We start from the raw sequence: 24,301 nt of genomic DNA on the forward strand, positions 1-24,301 counted from the left end.
GATCTGACCATCCACAAGGGGTTGATTTCTACTTTTTTCCACATAGGAAGCCAAAGAGCTAATGCCTCATTTAAGTAACTTTCCTACATTTCCTTAGCCCTTTTCCATTTGCTCTGAAAAGCAAATCGTCATCCAATTCAAATATAATTATAACACAAATTAGCCAACAATGATAACTGAAAAATTAATCATAATGAAATGAAACTGTACTTCATCTTATAGATTGTTCCAGCCAGCTTTCATTGAGTTTCACATACCACTTTCAAAAATAGAAGTTAAATTGAAAATGTAATGTAAACCCTTTTCTAAGTCAAATTTGTCTTTTCCGTTAGTGCGCCAGTCAAAAGCCATCCAACTTTCCACAACAGAACGCAGAAGATCTGCTTCTGAATAACATTCATGTGGAAACATACTTGATTTACAATCGATGAATTAGAGTCACCACTCCAAAGGACAAAGTTCACTATTGATAAGTCAACCTAGTTACTTTAAGCAATCCATAGTACTTAAAAACCTTTTAGCAATTCACTTATCTTTTAACCTCAAAGCCTGAGATTTCTCCCATAATTGTTGCTTCTGAATTCTGATTTTTTTCCTGATGACTATTAATGTGCAGAAAAGTATCAGGAGTTAATGTCTGGTGATTGTACCAGCATTCCCTAGAAATGACAGAGTTGTTACAGCCAGAATGTATGATTTATCAAATTATAAGACAGCAGGAAGTCCAAGGGAACAGGGGCCTTGTTTAGCCCATCTTGGAGAGGTCCCATGTTATTCAACATCACGCAGAAGAATTTCTATGATGTGCTGAAACTCATTGTAGCAAAATGTCACCTTTTCCACTGTCAAAAAACAACACTCAGAATAAAAAGAGCCAGATTATCCCTAGCTGAAATTTTCATTCATTTGTAGTAACAAAAACGGCCATTATTCTTGAAGATTTATATGAGCTGGTTTTACCCTCTAAACACTAAGTGACAACAGAAGTTTCTACCAAGATTTAAAAGGCATCTATATGTACAGCAATGTCTATCTTCTTTAATAATAACAACGACAAGGGGGAGTGGACAACGTAAATCAAGCCTAGTGGTTTTTGCTCAGGCTCCTCTGAAGTTTGAATCTGAAATAGTAATAAACTTGGCCTTTGTGATTCTATTTCATACAGTACTAGAGCCAACCATGAGCTTCCCCCAATGCCAAGGCTAGTAAATCTCTCTTCCAGGGAAGGGGAATTTTCTGATCATTGGCTGGATTTCAGAAAAACACTAGGAAACAGACTCAAGTTAGGGATAGTTGTAGACCACACTAAATATTTTTTTTAATTCTTTTTGAATTGAATAGAAGGTACTTCAGGCAATCTATAAAATTTTCAACCTACAGAATGTTCTTGCCTGCTGAGTCCATGCCTCTGGATGGAAGAAACATTCCTTCAAGGTCTGCTCTTACCAACTCCTCTCCCAAGAGAAAAACAAATTAGAAAAACAGCAGCCCTCAAAAGCAGTTGCCTGGCTCTGTTTCTGTGCTTTCCATTCCCTGCATTTACCATCATATCCTATTCCTGTATATGGTATGTGGATTTGGCTGAGTTAATATAATAAAATGAAATGGGATAACCAGGGGCAAAATCTTCTATTATTTTAATTTAGTCACAACTATGCTTTCACATATTTGTCAAGTTTACCACACATAATGCAATGGGATAGATATGTTAATAAAATCAGACTGGCAGTGTTTTATATAATCCCTTACTGAAATAAGAGCTGTGGTGTAAATGGGGGGAAAAATTATTATTACAAATTTTGTTACGAATTAGTTATATTTTAAAAGCAAACTTGTAAATCATCTAGCTTTTCTCCTTTTTAGGAAATGGGAAACAGTAATTTTTAAAGGTTATTTTACTACACATATATCTCCCTTAAAGATAATTTCTGATCAAATACATATGTGTGCACAGTCCCACATGCATAACAATTGGTAGATTTTCTGTACCACTTGTACAAAGCTGTAAAATTTTAAATAATTAAGTTATACATCTAATCTAGAAAATCACAGTCTAGTAGAATATGCTTACTACAAAGTGAAATGTATATTTTATTTTATAATGTTGTTAATATACTATTCTTTTTTTAAAAAATGTCAATTTTTAGAACCCAAAATATCTGACTGTATATGAAATGTCTTAAAGTAATAAAATTCAGAATATCAGTTGGTTAAAGGTACAAACAGAAGTAAATCTATTAATTATTTCCGAGCTACTCCTTACAATGGAGAATTTTCCCCAAATATAAATAAACTGCCACTATTCTGTAAAAAGTAAAAGTCAAATGTTTATTCTTTTAGAATAAACATTTTCTGTATTTTCTCTCTCTTTACATGATTTACTTTGTAGTTGTAGTTAGTAAAATCTAAGCTCTACTGTACTTCAAAAGATCCTAAGAAATATGAAATCTGGGCCCTCCCTAATGGCACAGCTGATTAAAGCACAGTGCTACGAAGCTAGCCACAACAGCTTGAGTTCGATCCCCAGCCCCAGAGGTGACCCACATGGCACAGCAGACCTCTCCTGCCTCACACCCTTCATCAATCTTGCCTGTTCTGCTCCCCACTCTATCTCTGATGAATCCTCTCACTGCCCCTGTACCTCTGGCCTTTACCCCAGTTCTGTATGCATAAATAAATAAATCTTTAAAAAAAATAAAGAAAAAGAAATATGAAGTCTTCTGATGATTAACTCTACAGAACCAAGGAAACAGTTCCAGTCTTATTGATGGTTCTTACAAAGTATTACATCAACTTGTAACATAGAATTGAATTTTAGAGGCGAATGTTTTTAAATTGCATTATCATATCTGTCAAGCTGTTGTGAATTGTTTTTATGCACAGTAAATGAAAAGAACTATAAGACTCAGAGAAGATACTGAGAGGCTCCTGAGTGAAAGAAGTAGCTCAAGCTGTTGTGAATTGTTTTTATGCACAGTAAATGAAAAGAAATATAAGACTCAGAGAAGATACTGAGAGGCTCCTGAGTGAGAGAAGTAGCTGTGTTACCTTGGGCATCCAAGCCCTCTTCATGCATCGACTTCCCCAAGCCCCTTCCCAATCTGAGTGGCACATACTTATGCTCCATGGCACTACAGACACATTTTTATGGCCATACTCATTTAGTTCCCAATACATTTCTTTCCAATCATATTCAATTTTTTTCATTTGCTTCCATTTTCCATCTCTGAATTAAAGGCAGTTTTATGGTTATTGCACAACACAAATTTCTTTTAAGAGAAAGGATGATACATTCCTAGGTTTCATTCTCCGAAAACCTTTTAAACCTTCTAAGTGACATCATAAACAAGCACAGGGATTTCTATAAGGATGCTAGTAATTACCTTCAAGCGTCGTTCCTTCTCCAAAAAGGGCTTCTCCAGCCCCAGACGCATACAAGGCTGTCACAGATAGAGCATATTTGGTCCCTTCATCTAGTCCTCTCAGCACAGTGTTGCTTGTCTCTCCCTTCACAGTAATCTCTTGTGGTTTGCCTCCGGCCACTGGGGTATATGTGACGAGGTACTGTTTCACTTTTCCTGGTGCCCCACTCCAAGATAGTTTCATAGTTGATGTTGTGGGGTCAGAAACTCTCAAGTCTCTTGGATTCCCTCTAACTTCATTAAAAACAACAGCAACATCAAACCCATTATTTAATAAAGTGACTTAGAATACACTGTACAACTTTATATATATGTATATATGTGTGACATCAAATTTATATCATAGGTGAGATTATGGTAATTTGTAATTATTGACAAAGCTAAGCATTTCTAAATCAGGCCCTTTGCGTTAGTAAAATCAAAGCAAAATAGCGAATTGTTTTTCTGTTTATACAGATTAAAATCTTTCATGTTAGAAATGGTCCCATAAAATAGCTACTAAAATTTCCCTAAATGTGAAAAACGTACTATGAAATATATATCGATACAGGCAGACTGACATTGATATCACAGTATAAATTTTAACTCCTCTAAGAAGTTTTCAATAAGAGTTTATTGATGGGATGCTAACATCTAGACATAATGACCAGGAAATCTCTTGATGTGTTATTTAGAAATGTCAGTGATAATAATTGTGTGGTCCTGGTGGGGGGAAAAAAAAACAGTAAGAAATAACCCAGGTCTAGTTTTAGGTATATCTCCACCCAACTATGACATCTGTCATCCACTACTTCCCTAATGGAGTGGCCATGTCTCCACTGAGCACACAATAGACAGTGAGTTTTACTCCAGAAAGTAGAAAGATTAATAAGAGTTGGACTTTTATGGCTTCTGGCACAGAGAGCCCTAAGTCCCCAATTAGAAAGAACAATAGGTAAGTAGTGACTTCCCAAAATGAAGAGCAAACAAAGAAAGCAGGCAGAAAGAGAAAAGATTATTCTTAAATATTCTAATATAAATTAAAGGCTATGTAGGGGATTATAACTCAAACTGCTATGCACCACTCAACATTATATACTTTACCAAGTGGGAAGCAGTGATATGGGAGAAGCTAGTATGGATATTCATTGTGAGTTTATATTAGAATATGTATATCCTATATTTAGATCATATCATAATATTCATGTTTTACTGACACAAATATTTTCAAATTTTAGTAATTCAAGTCTAAAAGGACTACAGTCCAAGGTACTAGGTTAACTGACACAAGTATTTCATAGTTTGCAGTATCTGGTAGCCAGTTTTGAGTGATTTGATTGACTTTGGCTATTAACATATGATCAGCATATACCTTCTTCTGTGGCTGCATTTCCAGTCAGAGGAGAGCCAGGTCCTGAGAAATATTGAGGAATTACAGATACTTCATATTTTGTATCTGGGGTAAGGTTCTCCAGGGTTCTCCTTCTCTGATTGGCTGGGGTGGTAACTTCTTTGCTTTCTCCACCAGCAACTGGTCTGTATATAATCCGATACCTTAAAACTCTCCCTGGAGCTTGAGTCCAGGTAATTTTAAAACTATCTGTAGTCTCATCTGTCACCTTTAGATTTCGAGGTGCTCCTTTTACTGAAATTTTAAAAAAAGATAAATTGATCATATGTGAAAAATAAAGGCTAGCTTTTGACCACCAAAAGCACTTCACTAAACAAGTCATGGGCAGGTTTTTAACAAACATCTTGGTTGCTAAATGCACTTAGCCATATTAATTAGATTCTAAAACAGCAAACAAATATTATACTGATATCCAGAAACAAAATTAATGCTGTTATGTGTTTAGTCAAATGAAATATAATAGTAGTAACTTTTAAAAGCATAAATACACTAAGTGATAATTTAATATTGATATAAAACACAGAAATACAAACAGTTCATCTCTTCAAATATAACTAACCAAAGCATCTACTCTTAACTTAACTAGATTTTTTCAGAAAAGTAAGAAGGTTCCTTTCACCAAGTTCTATCATACTTACCCATTTGAAATATAAGAACATTTTTAACTAGTGAGAACCATGACTAATTTTTTAATCTACATATAAGATAAAAAAGACCAACATGTTGGATCAAACACATTACAGGTACCTAATGAATTTCTGGATATAAAATTTGAGGTTAAATTGCAAGCACCCAATAAGTCATAGTCTTAAATAAAATTTTTATTAGGGCTAAATGAGAGCATCATTAGTAAATATGTTTAAGTGACTTATTGTCCTTATGGACAACACATTCAGGAAAGATGTTACTGTCTTCTCAATACACTAGGGCGAAAGCATAGTACTGCCTACCTGCCTATATCTCACATACACGTAGAAGTTGACCTAAATATCCAGCATAACCATAGATCACTCCAAGAAAAAAGGAAATGGATCTTTTAAGATGAAGAAATGGCAGTTGGCAGACTTAAATCCACCTCAGAAAAAAACTAAATTAATCAAGACAAATGAGGCAGATAAATTGATGGGTGTGAATCGAGCTCTGAAGCTTAACTCGTGTAATTTTGAGGCTCCAATCACCCAACAGTAAATACAAGCCTCCTCATAGAATTATTGATGTGGTTGAATGACATAATCCATATAACACAATAACCATAGGATTTACCACATGGCAATATTACTAGTTTAATTAGTAGTTTAATGAAGGTATTGAATCAGACACTTCCTTACTTACCAAAGGAAGTTTAGGCCTCAGATTTCACTTTAGACAGGAGAACTGGAAAAGCATTAGTAAATTCTAATGTAATAACCTAATGACCTAATGACCAAAATGGAATGGACATGAATATAGTTGGCTCAATACTCTTTTAACTTAAATCTCTCTTGAGATTTTAGTCCTAGTCTCAATTCAAAATATTGAAGAAAAGGGGCTAAGTTCATCATGCAGTAATGTGAGCATTATAGAGAAGTCATTAAAAAATCACCTAAGTATACACTGCAAGGTTATACAATCACAAAAAAAAAGCCATAAGACAAATGACACTGTTGGCCATTAAATTTATTTGCTGGCCTTTAGGTGGAATTTATCTAAAAGATGCACCCAAAAAGTCACTGCTATTTGAAAAACCTCCAGATTCTCTAGTTTTTTATCGTTAAGGTAAGTCCAATATGTTCATTCTCTGTGAGCAAATATTTCTTTGTCACTATCCTACACTCCTCTGCAGCTAATTCAGTCTTTTTTTTTTTTAATGCCAGTAAAAATAGAGAACTGACATCTCTCGTAATACACACTATATTAATCTTAAAGGGTCTTCTAACCAGGCTCATCATTATCTTTTAATGATATCAAATGCAATGAATTATATCAGAAAGCATTTAACTCTATCTAGTAAAGAAATATTGCTTAAATTATCTGTTAAAATGTGTACATCTGGGCTCTCCCTGGTGACGCAATGGGTTAAAGCATCTCATTATGAAGTTTTCGGAAGCCACTGCAATAGGAGTTCCATCCCCAGCCAGGGATCTGACCCACATGGCACGGCAGACCTCTCCTGACCTGCCCACTGCTCCCCTCAGCAGTGTACTTCAGTAGATCTGCCTGTTCTGTTGCCCACTCTGTCTCTGGTGAATCTTCTCACCATTCCTGCACCTCTGACCTGTACCACAGATCTGTCAGCATAAATAATCTTTAAAAATATATATTTTTTAAATGTGTACAAATGTGTTGTTAGCAACTTACATGACAATAGCTAAAAGTTGGAGGCAACTTGAGTGCTTAAGCACAGTTGACTGGGTAAACACAGCATGATATATATATAGTGGAATCTCCTTCAGCCCCAAGAAGAAAGGAAATTGTGACTACTCAAGTAATTGAACGTTGATTGCATTACACTATGTGAATAAGCCTGTCACACTAAGATAAATACAATATGATTCCACACAAATGAGGTACCTAGAGTATTTGAATCCTGGGGTGGGCTCCAGGGCGGGGGAACAGGAAGGATGAGTACAGAATCTAGTGAGTAGAGTTTCAGTTTGGCAAGCTGTAAAAAGGTCCAGGTATGGATGGGTACACAACAAAACAAATATACTAAATGCTACCTACATGTATGATAAAATGGATATTCAAAATTGGTTAAATGGTGAATTTTGTTGAGGTTGTTTTGCCACAATTTTTTACAAGGATAAAGATTTGGCAATAATGTATTTGCCATTAGATCCATAAAGTAAGACAATTTCAACATGTATTTCAACATGACATTGCTAAAACAGGTGACAGAAGGAGATGAACATGCAGTATTTCAAGAGTTAATGTCACAATTATTAACGCTATGTCTCCCACTTTTATATATTTATCAAATTAATCTAAGGCTTTTTCTTAAAGCTTTCTTCTCTTTTTAAAAAGACCTGTGAATAGCTGTATCTTGAAGATGCCAAATCATATAAAGGCCTTCACCATTGTGAACTATAAAGCAGATGGTTATTTAAAGCTAATTCTATTCTACAATAAACTGCTAGATTTGGGAAAATAGTAGCAGAAAACCTGTCACACCTTCTGTGGTGGTCTCCTGTCCAGACAAGGGAATGCTGAGGCCTTCCTCATACTCTGCCGTCACATTGACCAAGTAAAGAGTCTCTGGCTTCAGGTTGTTGAGAACAACGCTGGTGCTTGATGCTGGCTCTATCACCGTGACCTCTGCGTCCACAGTGGCTTCCTTGTAGGTGATGTGGTATGAAAAAACATTGTCCCCAGCTGGAGACCAGCTGGTTTTGAAACTGTGAGAAGTCATCTCAGAAAAATGAAGATCTTTTGGAGGTACATAAGCTGTTTCAAAAAAAAAGATTTAAATTTTTTTATTTATAAAGCAAAAAATAAATGTAATGATTACATATTTCTACAGTGGCTTTTATTCACTTGGAGAATGGTCACTGAACTCAATATACTGAGGGAACAGCCCACACATGACCATTGGGAGAGGCATCCCTCCAAGGAGGTCCTGATCATTTGTCTTGATCACTCATAATAATCTTACATTGCTTAAATAACTAACTCAACTTGAATTTGAATGTTGAATATCTTAAGAGAGAGCAACAATGGAAAAGTCTTACCCCTGACCTATAAAATATAATGGCAAACCTAAAATGTTCCCATTCACCCCGGCCATTGGATGTCAACATAGGCAGATATTTCAAAGTAATAATTAATGAAGCTTTTCCTTAAGAACACATAGTTATTAAACTGAAGCATAGAAAGAAAATGCCTACCCTCAGGACACAGAACTCTTGAGAGCATTAGAGCTGTGCTGATTCTTAACCATGGTACCTAAGAACCACAGGCGATTGGCAATGATAATTCTATCACAAGAACACTTAAAAAAAAGGTGAATGAAAAAGAAAGAGCTTTTGATTGAACATTACAAATCAGATTTTGGAGAAATGAAGAAAAGAGAATAGGTAGTTTCAAAGTTGAGGAATGATGCCCAAAAGTGGTTTAAAAGAGGGATGCATAAAAAGAATACAAAGATCCAAGACTATGGTCTTGGGGTGTTTGATTTAAAGAAACTAGGTCAGTCTGGAGCACTAGGAAGACAATCAATGAGTTTTACGTTGCAGATGACAAATGGATGCAATAAAGCTAGTTCCTTCCCTTGTCAAGGGTTGAGGATCAGAACATCTCCTGACTCTTAGGGTAAACAGTTTTTTCACCTATGAACATATGATCCATAACCAGGAGAAGGTGATATGTCATAGCCAAATAAAGTATGTTTAATTGTTTTTTACAACACAGGAATTTGCTTTTTCATGTATTTAACAAGTATTGAAGAAATATATTATTCACAGTTATAGAACCAAATTTTCTTTATGTGAACAGATGACTTTTGCTATACAGAGACTACTAACCTTTTTTCTTTATAGCTGCCAATTCTTGCTCAATTCTAAGGCAGATAGACTGTGTGAGTTCAAAAGATATCCTCTGAAATGCATCAAAATCTTCCACTGTGTACACATGGGTTTCAGCAGGAGGAGAAGCAATAGCTTCTAATTCTGAGCGAACAGCATCCTTCACACCAACAGCAAAGATTTCAACATCTGAACTCCTTAGTTTTATAGCAGGATCTCTGAAAGCATCTGAAGATTTCCCATCAGTGATAAGAATCATGACCTTTGGGACATTGCTTCTTGAACCCTTGCTAGGCACAAATATTTTCTCTCTGACATAAGTCATTGCTTTCCCAGTATTTGTAGATCCTCCTCTGTAGGGAAAGGTGTTTATTGCTTCAATTATATCTTCAACTTTGGTAAATTTTTTCAAAGTGAACTCAGTATGTGGATCCCGGCTGTACTGCACAAGACTTATCTGTACCCTATTTGGTGAAATCTCAAAACTTTTTGCAAGAACTTCCAAAAAGGCTCTAACTTTAACAAAGTTTGCAATCCCAATGCTATAGGAACCATCGACCAAAAACACAATGTCAGCTTTTATGTCCACACCACGCGAGCATTCTGTAAAAAGAAAGAAAATGCATTAAAGTTCAATGAATACGGATAAAATATGAAAATAAAGCTATCCTGGTAACTGTGCTTCTTTAAAAGAAAACTATTGCAAATATTTTGTTAAAAACTAAATATGGGGTCCTCCCTGGTGGCACAGCAGGTTAAAGCACAGCACAGAGAAGCTTAAGCCACTTCCTCATGAGTTCGATCCCCGCCTGCCCCAGAGGAGATCCACATGGCGCAGCAGACTTCTCCTGACCCGCCCGCTGCTCCCCTCAGCAGTGTACTTCATTGATCTGCCTGTTCAGCTCCCCACTCTGTCTCTGGTGAACCCTCTCACCCTCCACATCTCTGGTCTGTACCCCAGTTCTGTATGAATTAATAAATAAATAAATAAATAAAACTAAATATGAACCAGTGAGGCATACTGTCAATTGCATATTCATATGTTTCAAGCCCAATGATATGTCTATTAACTTACCCACTTGAACTCTCATTGGCTGAGTCTTTTCCATTATTGAGACTGGTTCACTGGATGTCAGTCCCTTCATGGAAGAAACACTGATCTGGTATTCTGTGTCTGCTGAGAGGTCACGAACAGTGAGCATAGTAGTGTGAGGCCCTACACTCAGAGCATGCTGCCTGCTTCCTGCAGTCATTGGAGTAAGGAGGATTTTATAGCCAGTGACTGGACTAGGAGATGGATTCCAACTTAGCTTAATGTATTTCGATGAGACTTCTGTGGCAATCAAATTTGAAGGCGGTTCAATAGCTAAAAAGTAACAAGCAGAGCAATGATGAATAGTAGTGAGATGCAACTTTATTAACTAAGTCTTTAGGCTTGGCTCTTCAGTTCTCCTTATTCACATTAATCATGAAAGCATCAGGAAGATTTGTCTAATTCCAACCCCTCAGTAGTACCTATTCCTGTCAAACCAAAAGACTCAGTACCTGATTTTATCAGGGAGCTGAGAAGTTTAAGGGAAAATAAAGTACTGAAAAGAAATTAATAGGGTGTGCGATGCCTAATTTTAATTTGAGATCAAAATTTCCATTATGGATTAGGAATTTAATTCATTGCCTTTATTCTCAGATATTGCCTTTGTAGCAAACCAGGTAACTTGATACATACTTGTTAAATCTGCAACTTATCAATTGTTTAAAGGTATTTCTCATTAGCAATAATATCAGGTAAAATTATAATCTTTAAACAATACTTGATAATATGCCAAGGAAAAAAATGATCCAATAATTCTTAAATGACAGGTTCCTATAATTGTAAATGATGTTATCCCTACATATTTCAAGGTAAGAAAAAAAGTTCAGCTATATTCATAATGCTACCAAAGATGAAACACTGGTTCACATAGTGCAGTTTGACAAGTGAACATTATAGTCTGAAAATATCCTATCCTTAATGTAGAATATAGTCATATACTTAATAGACACCAAGTATTTTAAGATATACCAGATTAAATCTTCAATAATTTAAATTTGTCAATTGAGTTAATTTCCGAGAAGATATAGGTCCTTTTTCTTAATAAATCAGCCTGCAAGATGTGGATAATAAAACAGGTGCACGTTTATTCACCACCTCTTCATGAAGGCACTATGAAGAAGTGCACAAAAATGTTGTCTAAAGAAGTGAGAAGTTGTAGGAGAGAAGTGATGGATGTGCCAGCTGGAAGTCTGGCCAACCCTTAAGTATTGCAGAGGTGGTACAGAGATGCCAGTGGCAGGCTAATGCCAGGGAGAGGGGAATGACCTGAACAGAATAAACACCCACTGCATGCCCCGTACCCCACACAGGGAGAGGCCAGAGACAGAACACAAGTCCGAGGTACCCTCTTAAATGCACTTCAGTAAAGATGGAAGAATTTCAGTGTTTTAAATGATTCAATGTTTAGTAAAAGCAGTTAGTCAGAGGAAAGTAGGCAGAGGGATGGATTTTGTAATAATCCACAGCAAAAATGTCAGATGTTAGACAGTAAAACAAAGAAAAATATTCCAAGCCCAAGTAATGAGAAGGAGTTCTCAAACAGAACTAAGGCCAATGAGCACTGCCAAAATACTTGGGGTTTGGAGATTAGAGCATTTATATGATTGAAGAGGTAGTTGTTTCAAATTTATCTTTAATCTCAGCCAAGAGAACTTTAAATCTCAGGCTAAGAGAATAATCACGGAAATTGTGATGTTTGAATGCCTAAAAGGAAGTTTATGAAATGTTTTTGCTTTCACCTGAGTATTAGAAGCAACAACTGATAAAAATGGGGAAATTTTCCAGATGGGGTAGGGTCAACTTGACTGATCTTTAAAATATCCTTAAAAGTTTAGCTAATATTCTTTAGAGTGATGATAGAAATCGTATTGTTACTACTTTAAGTTGCAGGATGCTAAAATAAATATTACCCTCAGCCCACCAAAGTTCACATCAGAATGCAAGATTATTAAAGCAAGTATCTGTATAGTTATGCACAGATGTTCAACATATACAACATGGTCTTAGAGAAATAGGACAGGTCAAATTTGTCCCCTTCCCCCAAAATTTAAGTACTATACAATGATATAAATATATTGTTAATATTCTACTGGAAGTTGGGAACAATACAAATGAAAACAAGTTGCATTACTGAAAAACAAATGGAGTATGTAGCTGTAGAAGTCAATGGAGCATATTTATGAGTGAATATGTCTGTATCTAGGATACCTATCAAGCTGCCAATGTTATTAAATGATAAAAGGGGCAAAACATGTGAACACTCAACAATCACTCACCTTCTTCCCCACTGATCAGTTCACCAAGTTGTTCATCAACACCTGAGCACACCTGGGAGATGATCTCATTCTGAATATCGACAATTGCATCAAAGTTGGCCACATTGAAAACATGGTTTAGTGAAGGTATGGAGGCGATTTGTTTGAGTTCTTTTGCATCTGCAGCTTTAATGCCTTAAAAACAAAAGGACACGGCTATCACAAATTTGAAATGTGCCGAACTGAGGAAGTTCTGTTTCTCAGGCCTTCACAAGTAAAGACATTTTCAAATGCTTATTCAGCATAAATCAGAATTGCTTTGCTTCATAACAAATGTGCAGCTCTTCAAATGACAAAGACATTTTATAATTTCACATAAAGTCACCAGCCAAAGAGGAAAACGAATAGTTAGTAGAACAGAGTGGGCTCTCATCACAACCAGGCCATCATCTGTCCCTGCCATCTGTAAAGATAATACATTTTTCTTCCAGAGTCCTGAATGAGCTGGAGGCCTCTGAATTCTTCAAGTATTACATAATATAGGAAACGCATAAAAATATATACTTAATGATAGCACAAGGAGGGTCTTTATTTGAATCATTGGTCTAGCATTTTTTGGAAAATAGAGGACTGGCAAAAATATGAATACCACCTCACTTAATGTATATTTTATGGAAGTTATATGAGAAAATAAATAATCAGGACTTTTACTCAAAGATGGTTTGGCTAAATACTACACTATGCCCTTTGAATAGCATCCTTCCTTGAGGAATCAGCCTATCATCTCCTGAAATATTATTAGTAGTTTTAAAATGAAAATAATGAATTAAATTAGACATACCCAAAGAAAAAACTTCAACTCCAATCCCACGAAGCTCTCTTGCTGGAATTTCCACTTCATCCTGAGATTTACCATCAGTAATAATAATAGCCACTTTAGGAAAACCAACTCTTGCTCCAGCAGTTTCCGTGAAAGTATTCTTAACTAAGTAATCAATGGCATCCCCTAAAGTGACAGAACATGTTCATTCATTACATACTACATCATTTTGCCAAAGTCAAAACTGCACAATTCACTTAAAAATTATTTAACATGTGATAATAGTAGTACAATGTTTATTTTCTCACCCAAGTGGAGATTTCATTTACTATAGACAATAACAAAAACTGTGTAACACACCTGTCATTGTGTTGCCACCTTTGTATGGAATTTTTTTAATGGCAGCAAGAAGGTCATCCCGTTGGTAGTACTGATTTAAGTTAAATTCAGTCCTGGTATCAGAGCTGTACTGAACAACTCCAACCCTTGTCTTCTCTTCTCCAATGTCAAAAGCAGATACAAGAGCAGCAATAAAGTCTAAAATGTACTTGAAATTATTTCTTCCCACACTCCAAGAGCCATCCACGAGGAACACTAAATCAGTCCATGCACTGACAGAGCATTCTGAAATACATTTGGCATATTTTTAAATGTTGAAATATTAAATCTAACATTATTAACAATACAAAAATGCTGGCCCCCTAATCATTTTGTTCATTAGAACATACATTGTTCTTCTACCCCCAACTGACATGCCCGAAGAATATAAAGTTTTACTGGCACACAGAGAAGCATTTTCAATGTCTGCATAAAGATGCATTTATGATATTATATGTCTTTAAATTGTTATTTAGGACAAAGAAAAGAAAGATACATTAACTACTCTCAAGAACATGTGGCCTAATATTTATGCTATCAACTTATTTTTATAAATTATTTCCTCATTCCTTCATCTAAGTAAAATCATATAAAAACATCTGGGAGATATACAAAGTAAATGTAAGCAAGATGTTTTTATTCTGGCACTTAGCAATAAATAAATATGAAATATTTGATTTATCATTCACACAATACAGTTGAGTTGAAGAGCAAATCTTTTCACACTCTCCTGCATTTCACAATAAAATTGTCTACAGTGTACATAAGTTAGTCTAGAAGGGTAAACATCTACCAGAAGGGAAAACAGGCATCAACATGATACAAAGTAGCCAGAATTAACAATATATTTAAATTTGACAACTAAAATTTTTTACTCAAGCAAAATACAAAAATGATGCCATTCAAAAGTACAAATATAGGTAGTAACCTTAAATTTCTAAAATGTAATGACTGACTTTTAAATTTGTATATAGCTTTTCTTCTCTCTATGATGGAGGAAAGGATGGAGAAGACATTTTGGTTCCCAGTAAAGTCTGTTCTTTTCATTAAAATCTGTATTTGTAAGTCAGACTGCCCTTGCAGTCAATTGGTGGATAATAAAAGAAGTATTTGACTTGGAAGAGGAGGAAAGGAAATGTTACAAGTCAAATACAAGCTGCATGTCTAAATAATTTTTGTACATTATTTAATGGGTTCAATTTAAGTCTATTGAAAGGTCAATAATATGCATAATGTCTTCATTTGGATTAAATGCTGATGGCTCAAGGAAAATATCAGCATGTCACTGCATGCTATAAACTCCAGTTCAGGTAATTAGACATCAGAAAGAAGAGTAAGCAGTGATTTGGAGGGGAGAAGTTCTAGATAAAGGGATCATTATATTCAAAATCTGTTTATGTTCATCTGGGTCACAAATCCAGAGTTTTACAAAGGGGCAAAATCAGAAATCCAAGAAACTGCTTCATAGTACATCCTAGTAAAACAGACAAGACAGTATATAGACAAATGGAGGCTAGAAACTATAAAACCCATACTAAATAAAATTGCTTTCCTCTGATTATAAATGCATCAATTTATCAAAAATTCTTAGAGAGATACTGAAAGATTAGAACTGTCATCAACCAAAGACTTTTTGTAAACACTCCAGAGATAAGCAAAACATAGAGACCTGAAAATGTATTTTCCTAGCAAATGAAATGCTTAGTAAACAGAATTTAAAAATTATTAGAAAGTCAGAAAGTAATATAACTGCTTAGTTATATATTATGATTATATCATCTACACTTTTATATAAAAGTGTATATAGAAATTAATGTATGCATATAAACTACATATATAACTGGAACATCTCATTCATATTATATTGATGACTTCTACAAATCCAAACAAAAAAGTTGAAGGAAATATTTACTTTGTATCTCAGCTTTTCCAGGTTTCTTCTCCCCTGGCTTCTTAGGACCACCTGTTTGAACTAAATCAAAACCTGATTGTTACAAAGGGAAAGGAATCCAGTCAAATAATTCATATAATTCCTTAAAAGAAAATGAATAAACTGTTTCACCATTGTCGTTCAAATGTATTGTCATCCCTAGCTGTCCACAGAATACTGCCAAATAAGTATTCACTTTCAAATAAATCATTTTTAGTGATATTTTAGATATATTCCAAAAAGACATTAACATTATTGCCTGGCAAAGTTTAATGTTTTTAATAGTGTCATTCATAACATTCTTGCTACTTCCAAGAGACCAAGGTTATAAATCAGGAATAAATTACTCACATCCTCTTAATAACTAGGATCATAGAAAGAATGCCTAACACTGATATAAATTAGTTCTGCAGAATAACATATTAAAATGAAAGTTGGAGAAATCTCTTGCAAAACAAAAGGTATAAAAGTACTTTATATGTGTACTTACTTGTCAGTTGGCCTATAACTGGTATACTTTCTTCTACTTCATCATATGAAGTGATTGTCACCATATACTCTATTTCAGGTATAAGGTCTGATAATAAAGTGTCAGTGGTACTAGGAGCAAGGGTAAATTCTCTAGTAGGCCCACCTGGAAACACAGAAAGAAAAACATGAATGCAACAAAACATTTTTCACAAAAAAAAAAAAAATGCCGTATACTCTTGGATACATTTTTTTAAAAAATCAATGTATACACTTTTTAGAACATCCAAATATTATTTTTACTGTCTTCCAAAACCAAAACTTTGAATTATAGAAACCCAATAAGTGGATTGCCATTGTCTTTACTTGTTACAATCATGTTAACACTTATTTGAGAATTTAAGTTTTCTGACAATTAAAAATACACCACACTGGAGAAATGTATTACATTGCTGGTAAAGATACAGACTGATCACAGCACTTATGGAAAGTAGTCTGGAAATATCTCAAAAGATTATAAATTAATCTACTATATGATCTAAAAATTCCACCCCTAGGCAGCTACCAAAATATTAAAAAATACAAATTCGAGAGGAAATTTGCACTCCCATGTTTACTGTAGCACTATTTACAACAGCCAAACTATGGAAACAATCTAAGTGCCCCAAAACAGATAAGTGAATCAATAAGATGTGGTATATATACATAATGGAATATTACTTGGTGATCAAAAAAATAAACTCATACTATTTTCAGGAACATGGACAGATATGCAAAGAATAGCACTAAGTGAAGTCAGAAGGATGAAGACAAACACCAGGATGTGTCACTTATACATGGAATAGAGAAAAACAAATCAAGGGTCAGATAAAGAGAAGCTTAAAAAATTAACCCTTGAAAGCTGCTATACATCTGAGGCATCCAGAGGGAGAGCAGATGGGGGAGTGGGAATTGGAAAAAAGGAAGGGAGCAAAATGAACAACAGTGGTAAACTATGTGTTATTTTGTTACAGGTGCACTACTGTGGTGATACCTTGGGTGGGAGAGAGTAGTCATATACTTCCAATTCACCAACATAACATAAGCCAATGTTACCTCAATTTTTAAAAAAAAGAAACACTAAATTGGAAGAGAGAAAAAGAAAAAGAAATGACAATAATAAGCCAAAAATCTCTCATTGTTTTTGTAGACTAATGTTAGATAACAAAATTTGTATAAATGAGACATAAAGCAGAAAACAGCGTGGCTTTAAATCACACTTTGGAAAAGAGAAAGAAAGAGTGAACATCAACTCAAGGAAAACAACCCTCATACACTACAAGTTAACCACTAGTGGGAAACAATCTGTGTGAAAGCAATATCCTCTAATGGTGCACACATGAGTGGGAAGCAAGAATCCTCAAGAGTGATTTAGCTAACAACAAAAATTGCAAGGCACAATGTACTAAGTGCTAACTTATATATTGATAACTATGTACTTCCTTCTAGATTATGTTGAGTTTCATTTCAATCAGGAAACAGTAGCTCCTAAAGACTGTCTAGTGAGATTTTTTTCATTATATTAAATTTTCATCAAAAAAGAAATACTCAAAAAAGGTCAGAAGTGTTATAGAGCCTTCAGAAATGCCCCTGGTTTACTTGTGAGCACACATAACTAACCAGCCTCTGAGACAAGACACCAGGACTCTACTGGGTCGGGCAATTTACAGAATGTAGTGTCAGTAACTTCCACCATGTGGAAACTGGGTGGGCTATTTTTCATCTGCTTTCCTGCTTTGAGATGAATGAACTAATTCACTGTGTATATATTTGGGAAGAAGAGATTCAAAGAGGAAAAAATAAATTTTTATCCCTTTCTAAGTTCTCAGATCATATACAATTTTTAATTCATTTCCCAACTCCCTGAAAAATCATTATTTAAATTCATTGGTTTTTTTTTTTGAAAACCATAAATTTATCAACAGAGCTCTGTTAATAAATTAAACTGACATCCATGTTTAATGTGTCACTCAAGACTTCTTCCCACCACTAAGCCAATATTAATGAAAAGGGTTAGTATGCATTAGAACTAAAAGTCAATCAACAGAGTGGTCTCCATAATTGGACAACATCATAAATTCTAAAAACAACTCTTGATAACAACCAAAATAAGTTTCTTTTTTTATAAACTAGTCTAGGATCCACAAAATCCACCTAGCCAAACTAAATTCTATCATCCTGACAGCTACCACTATCCCAGAATAACGTTTCCTATGTAATGTATAGGAAATTGGGTAAAACATTGTAACTCATGTCAATGCTTGATACTTCAAATTTGGAAATATCAAATAATTTGAGAAGAATATCATGAAGTAAGAATTCTATTTTATAAAATCAAAGATTACTAGCAATACTCTGATCAGTTTAGATAGAAAACCATGCAAATAAAACTCAACACAATAAAAATATAAATCTGGAGACCACAGTCTACCATACCTAGTGACACTGGCTAAATCACTCAGGTTTTCTAAATTTTGGTATTTTTATAATGAAATAGAAGAAGGTAAGAGGATTCAATCATATCATCATTGATGTCTCTTTCCTAAAACTTCAAAACTTACCTGTTGTAGGATCTACTGTTATTCTGTAACCCACAATAGGATTATCTGGTCTTGCCCATGACATATGAACAGTATTTTCATCTATAATTTTAAAATTCAAGTCTGAAGGTGGATCAACTGCAAAAGAGACAGTGGATATTAGTTATATTTTCCAATATCACGAAATGGTCATTATTTTAATAAGGAAATTTTATTGAGCAAAGCTTACTAAAATTGTCTTTGCATAAATTTGTTTCCAACAAATATAAAAGATATCTTGTTGGATAAGAATAAAATTAAAAGCTGACAAGATATGACAAAACATCAGAGAGTATACATATTAAAGAAGACAGCACAAAACACTTTTGCTTCTTGAATTGCTAGGTCATCCAAGAATGGCCAGCAAAGTCAAGCTTAATAGAAACATATTTGGATACAAGTACATACAAGTACGATGAAGTTACATGTACTAACCACATATGCAAACAATTCACATAACAATTAAGAGGAATTTCAATCCATGCTGAGTGCATTTTGAATAAGCATGCCAAATCACAACCTGCTTACAACCATACAGCGTTAATTTAGGACATTCATATAATACTTTTCTTCCATGAAGTGGAAAAGAACCAATGATGTTTTAGTTCATTCTCTGCCTCATTGCCTTCATATTAATTTTGTTCAATAAATCTCAATCAGTAGCAGAGATGAAAAAAGTATTTTAATGAAAAGGAAGATTCATGGGAAGTTGAGCCCTATTGAGTCTCACAAGAAAATATATTTAAGTATATTCATACTCATATAGACATAAATCAAAAAATAGTATAAGGAATGTTAATAAGCTATAAGAATATAAAAAGAGAGATAGAGATCTTTAAAAAACTAATATTCAGCCTGTTTACACCAATTTGCCATATGTTTGCAAGGTGTAAACCAACACTGTTCTTTTCCTTTGCAGCAGGTATACTCCATACCAGAAATGGCATTTTAAGTTAAAATGCCAGTATGGCCCTTTACAAAACAATGGTTAATTATGAAAAGACAACATCAGTATATTTTTATGGACATTAATTTACAGAACTTAAAGAAAACAGAGAGGAAGGATCAGCAATCTGAAGACATGACGGTGCATCAAAACTTGGAGAAGTCAATGACAGAAATAATTGAAAAATACAGAAAGAAATAGTTTACATACAAAACTGTACAGCATCATGCATGTGTGAATGAAATGTCAACTTGTTTTTAGTTTCCCACAATGGACAAAAGCCTCCATGTACAATAGTCATTACACAAAGACGTTTCAGAAATATTTTATAATGATATTCTCCCTGCAATGTTCATGCCTCATCATGCAGCATTGTACTGACTCACTGTCAGTGCATGGTCTATGCATTAAAAATTGTTACTATTGAAGCAGGTCAATAAAGTGATGACTATCAGTCATACTCTTCTTAAAGAGTTGAAGTCTGAAAATACTCTTTGTGAGTTAGAATTTTTGCCTCTGTTTGGTAGATTCTAATCTTTGGGAAGGCTTACAGAGGTCAATTGAAACATAGTGGCTTTGAGACATGAGTCATAGAATTTAACTGGGGTTAGGGATTTATGCATTATTAATGGAACATTTTAACAGAAATAAAACAAATTAAGCAAACATTTGCTTTTATGGACTACTGCTTCGAACTGAGAACATGTTGGTCTTATTTTTACTTTTATTGGATACTCTAATAATGGAATGAATGTTATTTTCTTGCTATCCATACACAGGCAGTGAGATTAGGCTTTTAATCTACATGCATAGTTTAATTATTCAATACTCTGTGCCCTATAACCTATTGTGAAGTTTAGCTATAGTCATATTGTAGTATACAGCATGCAACAGATGTTAGTTAATAGGACAATAGGTTTTAAGAATATCATTATAAAATATTGTTCCAGTAGCAGTGGCTCAGGACAAATTTAATGCAAAGGCAGACACAACTGGCCTGAGCATGCTTTAAAAAAAAATCAGTACATGGAAAAATAGTACCACCAACCTTGCAAGGAAATTGACCTGAAGCAGCAGGCATTAGGTTAAAACTGCTGAAGGGCAGCAGCGGCCCACCTTGTTGATTTCCAAATGACCAGGATTCCAGATAAACTGAAAAATTGACTGTGGGGAAAAGTCTTAAACATTTCAGAGGACTTTAAGGTGTTCGAAGAAACTCAGATGTGGTACTTGGGAATCAAAAGAAAGGAAAGAATGGTCGCCCAACATATGTAGAACAGAGAGCCCACTCCACTCCTCTTCCCATCACTTTTATTAAGTCAGACCTTTCAGGCTGGCCATTCTACATATACATGTTTCTGTTTATTTCATGAAAAAAAGGTAATAAAGCAGGTGTGTGAATCCATGCCCACTGCCCCACTGCAAAATGACTCAATGATTTCAAATAATTTCATTAATTTGAAAATCTTTTCTTTTACAAAAAAAAAAACTCACAACTACCATTGCATTGGCACAAGCAGCATCTGTGGACCCTAAATTAATGCAGATGCCAGAATATTTCAAAAGTGAACTCTCTGCTTATGGATTATGACTGCAAAGACTATTAGCTGTAAAGAGAGATAATCCAAACCTAGAGAAATAGTCATCTATATAGCAATCAGCTATACGTGAATCAATAAAACCTGAGTACTCATAGTGAAGAGACCAAAATTTGAAGTAATCAAAACTAGCAGTTTAACTTTATGTTTATGAGCATTCCTGTCTACTTTCAAAAAGTTATGCTCATGAAAGCTGCATTCTGATGACAGTTTATCACACAAATTGGCAGAGTTTTGGACTTTTTAGGAAAAACAGTAACTGATACTTGCTGAGTGCCAAGTCTGTGTAAGGAAAGAGTCAGTCACTTTCTATACAGTCCCTTTTTCTTCTCATAACAGCCAGCACAGTGGGCCTTAATAACCCCTTTGCACAGATGAGCCAGTGAGATTCAGAGAGGTTATCAGAATTAATAAAAAGAAAACCTTTGATCCTATGATCAGACTCTTAGAGTATATAATTATCTACCATATCAAAATAGATGTAAAAAAAATAAAGTATTTCTTATTTTTCAGTGAAAAAGTAACCCTAGATACCTATTAATATGCACAAATATGCACTTCATTAATATATAATCTACTTTTTCAATCCTGGTTCATTAATTATAACATATATACCACACTACTACCAGATAGTAACAGTCGGGAAAACTGAACAGGGGTAGGTATATGGGAACTCTATGTGTTATATAATCAATTATTCTTTGACTCACTAAAAGTCTATTTATTATTTTTAAAGTAAATAAAAGATAAATATATATATATGCATGTATATTCCAGAAAAAGTCATTATTTGATACCTGTCAATAATAAATATGTGGCATTCTGACACCTTCAATTTAAATATGTAGAGAATTTGTCATTAACATTACACACTTGTTCAACCAATTTTTTTTTTTAAGATTTATTTATTTGTACATACAGAACTGGGGTACAGGCCAGAGGCTCAGGGGCAGCGAGAGGCTTCACCAGAGACAGAGTGGGGAGCAGAACAGGCAGATCGACGAAGTACACTGCTGAGGAGACCAGTGGGTGGGCCAGGAGAGGTCTGCCATGCCATGTGGTCACCTCCCAGGCAGGCGGGAATCGAACTCATGCGGAAGTGGCTTTAGCTTCTCAGTGCAGTGCTTTAACCCACTGCGCCACCAGGGAGGGCCCTGTTCAACCAATTTTAAAACTAAAGTTTCTGGTCCCTCTTTGGTGGTGCAATGGATTAAAGCACGGTATTATGAAGCTCTCCAAAGCCACTGGAGCATGAGTTCGATCCCTGGCCAGAGAGGTGACCCACAAGGTCAATCTGCCTGTTATATTCCCCACTCTATCTCTGATAAAGCCTCTCAACCCACACACCTCTGGCCAGCACCCTAGTTTTTTAAAAAAACTAAAGTTTCTATCTTCATACACAATTTGAAAAATATATTTTTCATTATGTCCCCAAAAACACGTATGTCCAAGAATTTATCTAGTGTACAAAGATGAATGGGTGGTTGAGTGGGTGGACAGACTGATGGGAGGAAACAGTCTAATTAGTTTTGGTTATGTATATAAAACATGTTAAAGTGAAACTGAGAACACACTACTGAAATATCTTAATGAAGCTCTTTAGTCTGAGTTAACAACACTGAGATAACAACACTGAATGTATACCACTCTGGTAGAAACTTTCTGGACTGTGCAAAAAATATGGTTTATCATATTGAACAGACATCAAGCTGTATATTCCATGCAAACTAATATAAATTCAGTGATATTTACCATGATATATTCATTTAATTTGCCTTTAGAAAACACCAAATGTAACTAGTTGAAAAGTTAATATTTAATATAACTAGTACATTTTTCTGTAATCAGCACAAAATGTGTCATTAAACTGACTGAGTTGACTAGTTTTAAAGAAAAAGAAAGAAGCACAGTGTGGGCAAGCTAGCACTTAAATGCCAGCATTAGAATACACAATAAACAAGTTCTCCTCTAGACTGAAATTTCTGTTACAAGTTAGACACAAGATGATAAAAATATGCATTACACCCCTCAACCTAGACACAAGATAATGTAAGCAGTAGCCCTAAGTCATAATATTCAATTGTTCATTACATATTATAAATGATTAATCAGATTTATTAAAATCAAAACTCTTTATTTTTCATTCTCAAATTCTAGGTCAATTAGAAAGCTGTCTAATTTTAAGGGGAAATTGGCCATTAGACTTGAAATACAAAGTGCTAAATTTTCTAAATCTCTGTCAAATATTATATGAAACACAAACCAAAGATAACCACAAATTTCAGGTTATCAGAGCACTGACTTGAGTTTTAAGGCCAATAAAGTCTATGCTGTGGCTAAAAATTATAAATTGTGAAGTTAAAAAAATAATTTTCACCTTTATTTCAATAGGATAAATACTATATTATGAAAAGAAAAACTCCTTTTATAATTAGAGATAAGGAAAACAATAGAATGAAGATAGTATCACTGTGGAAAAAAGAATGCAAAAGTCAATACCAAAAAGCATTGCCTTTTCAACACATGCATACAAATAAATAGATAAAAATTTGATAGGAAAAGAGGAAGAATACAAGAACAAGTATGAATGGCACCAGGAAAAGAAAAGCATCCATGGCTACTTTAGAACTAAGATCAAAATGACATGAGAGGAAACAGGGGTACAAGTTGAAATTTTAAAAATTTTCCAATAAATATTTCAAAGACACTGTTTCCAGCCTACAGTTCCCAGAAAGATCTTGGCCACAAAGTTTGTCAGCCCTACTTAGTTGGTAGTTAACACGCCGGCTGTGCTGTCCAGCACATGAGCCACCATCCACATGTGGCTCTCAGGCACTTGAAAATGTGGCCAATTTCAAATGAATGCACTGAAAGCATAAAATAC

At 34.7% G+C, this 24,301-nt stretch overlaps 1 protein-coding gene across 1 annotated transcript in view; it reads right to left on the minus strand.

The window, feature by feature from the left end:
• The window catches only part of COL12A1 (collagen, type XII, alpha 1), a 105,252-nt gene that overhangs the window by 75,457 nt on the left and 5,494 nt on the right, over window positions 1–24,301 (minus strand). The window contains exons 3-13 of the mRNA XM_012722811.1: window positions 18,856–18,972; window positions 16,278–16,421; window positions 15,770–15,829; window positions 13,840–14,103; window positions 13,501–13,665; window positions 12,681–12,854; window positions 10,387–10,677; window positions 9,312–9,914; window positions 7,963–8,235; window positions 4,774–5,046; window positions 3,384–3,656 (exon numbers count right to left, since the gene is read on the minus strand). Of these exons, the coding sequence (XP_012578265.1) occupies window positions 3,384–3,656; window positions 4,774–5,046; window positions 7,963–8,235; window positions 9,312–9,914; window positions 10,387–10,677; window positions 12,681–12,854; window positions 13,501–13,665; window positions 13,840–14,103; window positions 15,770–15,829; window positions 16,278–16,421; window positions 18,856–18,972 (2,637 nt within the window). The remainder of the gene's footprint in view (window positions 1–3,383; window positions 3,657–4,773; window positions 5,047–7,962; window positions 8,236–9,311; window positions 9,915–10,386; window positions 10,678–12,680; window positions 12,855–13,500; window positions 13,666–13,839; window positions 14,104–15,769; window positions 15,830–16,277; window positions 16,422–18,855; window positions 18,973–24,301) is intronic.

The sequence above is a fragment of the Condylura cristata genome, unplaced genomic scaffold (assembly GCF_000260355.1).
Source record: "Condylura cristata isolate star-nosed mole 26May11 unplaced genomic scaffold, ConCri1.0 scaffold00001, whole genome shotgun sequence".
Classification (NCBI taxonomy): domain Eukaryota; kingdom Metazoa; phylum Chordata; class Mammalia; order Eulipotyphla; family Talpidae; genus Condylura; species Condylura cristata.